The 6947-nt window shown below is 40.4% G+C and overlaps 1 protein-coding gene across 1 annotated transcript; it reads right to left on the bottom strand.

Annotated features, from left to right (window-relative positions):
* Positions 1–2882: 2882 nt before the first annotated feature.
* Positions 2883–6352, bottom strand: MC5R (melanocortin 5 receptor). The gene is made up of 2 exons (XM_009909901.2): positions 6107–6352; positions 2883–5214 (listed from the first exon to the last, which is right to left on the bottom strand). Exon 2 carries the CDS (start codon positions 5130–5132, stop codon positions 4155–4157), a length of 978 nt encoding a protein of 325 aa, XP_009908203.1. The 5' UTR covers positions 5133–5214; positions 6107–6352; the 3' UTR covers positions 2883–4154.
* Between the last annotated feature and the right edge of the window lie 595 nt (positions 6353–6947).

Here is a 6947-nt window from a genome sequence, read left to right as displayed (position 1 = left end):
CACAAACCGGTCTTCTACAAGAGGTAACCAGCAAGAGAAGAATGATTTATTGCAAGAGGGCAAGAGAATCCTCAACAAGGCTTTTTCAGATTTCAGAGAGCAGTTTTGAGGGAGATGATTATTTTCCCACAGAAGTATAAAGTTCTGCTGCCTTCTTAGAGTTTGTGGGTTTAGGAAATTCCTGTGGTTTCTGCACTTATTTTGCACAGGATTCTTGAAAAGCACAACTAAAGTCACCAGAGAGATACTCACTGGACATTTTCTAGGAGGAAAACCTAAGCAGTAGAAATGTGCAAACCATTCTTCAAAAGGAAATGAACACTGCTAGCACATTATTGCAGTTTTTTAGAGTTGAAAGCAATCCTCCCTCCTGGCCCAGACCCAGAGAAGGTAGTACTCAGTAATTCAAGCCCTTTGTGACAGACTTGTGCCCATTTGAGAAAGAGCATCTTAAAGCCCAGGGTCGTAAACAACTTTTTTGCTCCATTCAGCTATGACTTGTTTCTGTTACAGGAGATACTAAGGCTCTTGGAAAACCAGTTCCAGGTACCTTATTAAGGCCTTGGCCTGGAAAACAAGAGTGAGATTTTCTGAGTGCTAGTGTACAAGCATGTTGGGTATGGGACTGTGCAAGCAATGCAATCACTCTATTTCAATCAACTACTACAAATAAAACTTTGAGCAACATATAAACTACTTCAGTGTAAATTGGAGACATAGCAACTCAACTACCATCAACCACCCTTCCCTTATTATACACTAAAAAGCTCAGTATTCTGCTTCACTAGATGAAATTCCGTTGCAGCTAGAAATGGTGAGTTTGGTTTGTTATATTTTCGTATAATATCCTTGCTGCTCCTACTAATCTACATAAAATGCAGATGGGTTTATGTAAGTTGTGACAAGAGTGAGCTCAGAATGATTTCTTATTGAAAACACAAGTTAGAAACAGTGAAGTGGTCAGTCATCAAAGCAGCAGAGGGCAATAGAAGTTGGGTGTGGAGATCTGGGGCAGAATAATGTGATTTGAACTGCTTTCCAATGACTGATACCAAACCATAAATGACTGGAAGTGCAAGCAAGGGTGATATCATTAGGCATGCAATGATAGCCTAGCAGATAATTTGTTAATGTTTGTTGTTTGCCAGCAAATTTCGTATTTACACAATACTTGCTTGTCTCAGTCCATCAGAATACTTACTGTTTTCCAAGCTCTGGTAGAAATGAAAGCATGCTAAATGTTGCTTTTATTCTGAAGCTAAACAGGAGAAAGAAACTTATTAAAGCATGTCATGGTTTCACAGAGACAAGTATGTTCTATACACTCCTATAGTGTAAGCAGCCTTTTTTTCAAGAATTGTTCCTGTCTGTTCTTGAAAATTATTTAATTTCCCCCTTAAGCTGTTTTAGCTCTCCAAGTGTAAATCTTACAATGAGGACAGGATGCTAAGACCTAGAGGGACACAGGTATAAATGGAAATAGGTATTTAACTCTCTTTCAGAATGTGTGTTTTAACAAGGCTTCTGTCTGCATTGAGACATGAAAGCCTGTAATGTAATATTCCCTCTGTGAATAATCTATAAGGTTAGCAGACACCTTACAATGAACAACCAACAACTGTGGTGTTTCCAGCAATCCAATTTAATAGTTTCTTCATATGTCTGTGTTTGTACAACAAATAAACTTCCAACAGGAGAAAACTAAAGGGAAAAAAAAAAAAGGCAATGTACAATTCAAGAAAATACCCAAAGCTGTTACAGTTTTGGCTTCCTCTTTGTTGATTTACAGTTAGGTACAAGACTGTCTTATGTGCAATACCCAGTGAAGACTTCATGAGTTATTTACAACATCAGCTGGTGCCTTTCATTATGCAATTGAACTGTCACCTTTTGTTATTTACACTCACAGCAGCAAGAGCCTGCTCTCAGGTGCCATTTGTGGATATGGGCTGAATGGCTGATGTGGACTGAAACAAGGTAAGATTCCCACTACCAGCCTTGGACATGCCTGTGAAATGCTGATTCCACATACAGCTGAGAGAAGAATCTAGCACCTAGTGCACTGATACAATCATTCTATTTACTGTCCACATAACAAGGTGCTGAGAATTACATGCCCGCTCAGGTCAGAGGGAGATAGGTGTGAGCCGGAGGCAGCATATATTTTAAGGTGCCACAGATGAAAGGTATAACTGTGGTACTAAAGATGCACCCTACTGAACCTGCCAGAGACCTCCAAAACAAATGCAGACACAAAGCATGCAGTCTCTCTAAGGAGAACCACTTACAGTCATTAGGAGAAAGAAAAAAGTGAAAATTTTATCATAATATGCAAATTGTTTCATAGAATCACAAAGTAACTTGGGTTGGAACTGTGGAGGTCATCTATTCCTAATCATTCAAAGACAGGTGGTGGAACACTGGAACGGGTTTCCCAGGGAGGTGATTGAGGCCTGACCCCTGGAGATATTCAAGGTGAGGCTCAACAGGGCTCTGAGCAACCTGATCTAGTTGAGGATGTCCCTGCTGACTGCAGAGGGGGTTGGACTAGATGACCCTTTAGAGGTCCCCTCTAAGCCAAACCACTCTATGGTTGTATGATTCTAAGGACCAACTTCCATGTTTGAGTCAGCTTTCAACTTAGAGCAAATTGTTCAGGTGTGTGTCCAGTCAAGTTCTGGCTATCTCCAAGGACAGAGCTTGCACAACCACTGGGCACCTGTTTCCATGTTTGACCACTCTTATCATAATAAAATTTTCCTAACACCTGATCAGAGCTTCTGCCTTGAAGGTATAGCCTAATGTCCATGAATTGTGGTGCTTCTATTGATAACAACAGTTTCATTGCATCTCTAAATCAAGTTTAACAGGGGTTACTTTTCAGTAGAAATAATTTTTCCAAGCTAGTCCATAGGGCACCAGTGTTTGAAATTTATTCATAGTTTATATCTCAATGCAAAATATCCACCAACCACTGGCATCAATAAACCAGTGTCCCATTTGCCCTTCCTTTATTTGTGATAAATCCAGCACTTTGCACATTACACAGCTGTCACAGAACAGCATATCCTGAAAGCCTGACAATGCAGATTACCCACACAAAAGGCTTGAGGGTTTTATCTTGGAATCCTCTCAGCAAAGACAAGGACTTTTTGTTTGGAGAGCAAAAGTCAGGACTTTGCTGTAGCTACATGTGCCTGAGATTTTGAAACCCCTGTTTTGCCATTGCCTGCTATGGCTTCTGATCATCAGACTGGCTTTGCCCCTCCCATCTTGAAAGATGCATTCTACAGTACAACTTTCTTCAGTAACAAAGCTACTCCTGAATGAAACACATTTCTAATGTCTCTACGAAGACATCTACTCACCCAGTCTTTCTGCCTCCACAAAACACTACATGACCATCTAGAGGCCATGTACCCTTGACTTCCCAAGCCCCGGTGAATAAATAAAACAGTCTAGAATTAGGCCAGTCTGCGTATTCAGCCTTAAAATCCACCTATGTTACATCTCACCCCAGACCCAGATATGATGAAATACTTTGCCCAACCCAGAAAAATCTCTTTGTAACCCTGTCTTCTTACATAATATATATTTTATAACAGTAACAGTCCTGACTGGCATGCAAGACTGCTGATTTGTGCATTGGTCTTAACTGTGGAGCAAGGTGTCTGAACCCTGATGTTGGAGCTACTTCTCTGATTTTATGTTTTCAGAAGGAAAAATCTTAATTCTGGGCATCAAAATGAGCAATGCTGCATCTAGAGAGACAAAGAATATCAAGAGAAACGTACACTGAGAGCCTGATGGACTTGTTTGCGTGGTAGATCACACCCACTGCATTTAGCAGAAAGGAAAAAAAAGGCTTTCCTGTATAATCCTCTTAGAAGATCCAGTTTTCAGTTGGGTAAATGGTGTTCAAAGTATTCTTTCTCCCTGTAATACAGATACACTGAGTAGCTCCTACCACCAGTGTGACAGACATGTGTGGAGGGCGAGAAAGGCAAAAATCACAAATTAAAAAAGGGTTTGTGATTGCCTCGGAAACCATGGCAGCTGAATGGAGAGAGATGGTCCATAGGCATCCCAGCAGAACTAGTAGGTGTGGCAAGATGTTGCATTTCCATCCTCTTCCCTGGTGTGGTTTGGCTTTCTTAGTACTTGTTTGATAACCCACAGACCATTCCCAGGCTATAGCAACAAATTATCTCCTTGAAGGTCTTCCTCATTTCCTGGCTACGAAAGGCATAGATTAAGGGATCAATCACTGAGTTGCACATAATGAGAATGAGGTACATGTTGAAGTGAGACATGAAACAAACACAGTAGAGGTTTTGAGGGCAGGAGATCATCAGGATGAGATGAAGGAAGAATGGAGCCCAGCAAACAATGAAGATGCCGAGAAGCATGGTCAGAGTGATGGCTCCTTTCATGCTGGTTCTTTGACGGACAGAGTTGTAACCAGGCAAAGCAGCAATTTTCTTCACATGAGTACGAGCCAGGAGGAACATATGGATGTACAGGGAAACCATGAGGAACAACATGGTAAAAAACATAGTGATGAGACAAATGATAACATAAGTTGATTCATAATAAAGAATGAAGATAATGCCACAGCCTGTGCAAAAGGTCCAGATGCATGCAATTATAAGCCCTGCTCTTTTCACTGTCATGATGTTGTGATAACGCAGGGCATAGAAGATAGTGATATACCTGTCTACTGCTATAGCCAGCAGACTGCACATGGAAGCCACCACAGATATGCATATCATTGAGTCAAAGACATTGTCTATATGACGGACAAAGGCATCCTCCATAATTATGTGTCTATTGTTTATTAAGTATATTGTTATTGTCTCCCAAGCATTAGACACACTAACCAGCATGTCAGCCACCGCTAAACTGCAAACAAAAAAATACATGGGTGAGTGCAAGTTCTTGTTCTTAACTATTGCACAGATAACTAAGATATTTTCAAGGAGGCTTACAATGCCCAGAGTTAGGAACACCTCAGCAGCAATGACCACTTGCTCACACGGCGATGATTTGCTTTGGACAGTAGGCACAGTAAAGTTGCTACCAAAGGCACTCAGATTTAGTTCAGAAACATAGAGTTGTGAGGACATGTTCATCTCTGGAAGCAAACACTTTCTGTTCTTTCTGAAGGACTTCCCAAGAAGCACAATATATACATTTTCCAGAAGGCAAAAGACCCTGTCAAAAAAAAAACCAAACCAACAATATATATATATATATACACGCACATATAGATACACAGCATGACAAGAACAGGCAGAAATTGTCACTACAAATATCACCCATTTCTGTTTAATTTGGCTTGTGCACATCCTGCTTTTCCCACAACATATTCCTCTACTGATTCTAAATTAACCTCTGATAGGCTCAGAGTTTTATTGCCCACTTTTACTGGGGGTTCAGAGTTTTTCTGCCCATCATTACTGGGGAATTAAAACAACAAACTTACAAAAGAGATTCATGCACTCCTCATTTGTGGTTTTGTTTCTTCTATTTGGTCCCCTAGAAGTGAGCACAATGTCCTGGGAATTCTGCTGAACACCAAACAACAAGCAGTGTTCAAAGTCTTAATTCTCAGACCCCAGAAATGCAGGAGAATATAGTGCTAGGTTCAGCAGAACCTGCTCACCCAAATACAACATGGAGAAGTTTGAGTTACTGTCACAATTCAGAATTAAACACTTTCAGTAAAATATTTAAAAGCTTTTTTGACCTTTGTACCTCTTAACTTTGCATGAACTGTGTTATAAATACCTTATCCATGCAATACTAACATGTTCACTGTAAAACATAGTATTAAACACCTAACCAGGGCAAATCCATACATTTCAGGACATTCTTAGGTTACAGAATCAGAACAGGTGGAACTCTATCATAAAAACTATCTATTCCAGATCTTTTGGTAATTACAATATTCAGGGAAAATTGTACATTATCAGAGTCTTACTAAGGGGAACAGTTAAAGATGATTGTCAGTGACTTGTTGCAAACAAAATTCAAAGCTTATCAGGCTAAATAATTTTCAGTTTTTAAAAGCAATGTTTTAATTGCAATCAAGAATTAACTGTACCTATTTGCCGGGGCTGCTCCTTCAGCTGTTCTTTCTCTTCATTTCCTGAAGCTTTTTCCCCAGAGAACTGAAGTTCCAGCCTCACGTCTCATCCCACATCTGGGGCTGGGGAATCCTTGGTGGGAACAGGTGAGAAAAATACAGGATAAAGAATGAGTAGATCCATAGAGTCAAAGCTGACTACGTATCAATTACTTGCTGTGCAACTGCCTTTTTATAGACTCCAAGCAATAACGACTTCAGTACTCAAACTGTGGCTCCTCCTCCCCTCCTTTGCCCCTCTGAACTCTTTTCACAGATGTTGTTAGCAGAGGCCTGGGTTTTTACCACCATCTAGTGGTCTTCTCTCGTCTTTCTGCTTGAACTGTGATTCCGACCTAGAATTCGTCATCAGCCTTTTATAATATTAAAGGGGAAAATGCACGAGGAGTGCTCATTCCCAAAAACCGTCACTGGCAGCAAGTTCAGGCTGCAATAGTACTCCAAAAGGGTACTTCAGAAGACTGCCACTGAAGTGGGAGGGTTATTACTGTTACAAGTATTTCCCTTCAAATCACAGTTCTGATTTTGCAAGAATAAGAACCACACTGTTACAAAACTCAGATAACATGCAGTCAAGTCACACCACTAACAGAAGAAATAAGTGGAGTAATTTGTCTTTTAAGTAAATAAATAAATAAAGGGATGTGTTCCAGTCCCCTCATCAGAAAAGATTTCAGTGAGATTTGGAAGTGTTGTACAGTGCATCACACCAAGAGCCAGAGCTTCCCAAGATGGATGTGAATTCCCCCCAGGTTTACAGTTTCTAACAGCTGGCAAATTCAGTGCTCAGTACTGCAGT

Source organism: Dryobates pubescens, chromosome 9 (genome assembly GCF_014839835.1).
Source record: "Dryobates pubescens isolate bDryPub1 chromosome 9, bDryPub1.pri, whole genome shotgun sequence".
Taxonomy (NCBI): Eukaryota; Metazoa; Chordata; class Aves; order Piciformes; family Picidae; genus Dryobates; species Dryobates pubescens.
The sequence above is the reverse complement of the archived record's forward strand: the minus strand, read 5'-3'. Positions and strand labels throughout refer to the sequence as shown.

Bases quoted from the DNA above. Each gene is read 5' to 3' on its own strand.
- MC5R (XM_009909901.2), bottom strand. From the start codon at position 5,132: ATGAACATGTCCTCACAACTCTATGTTTCTGAACTAAATCTGAGTGCC.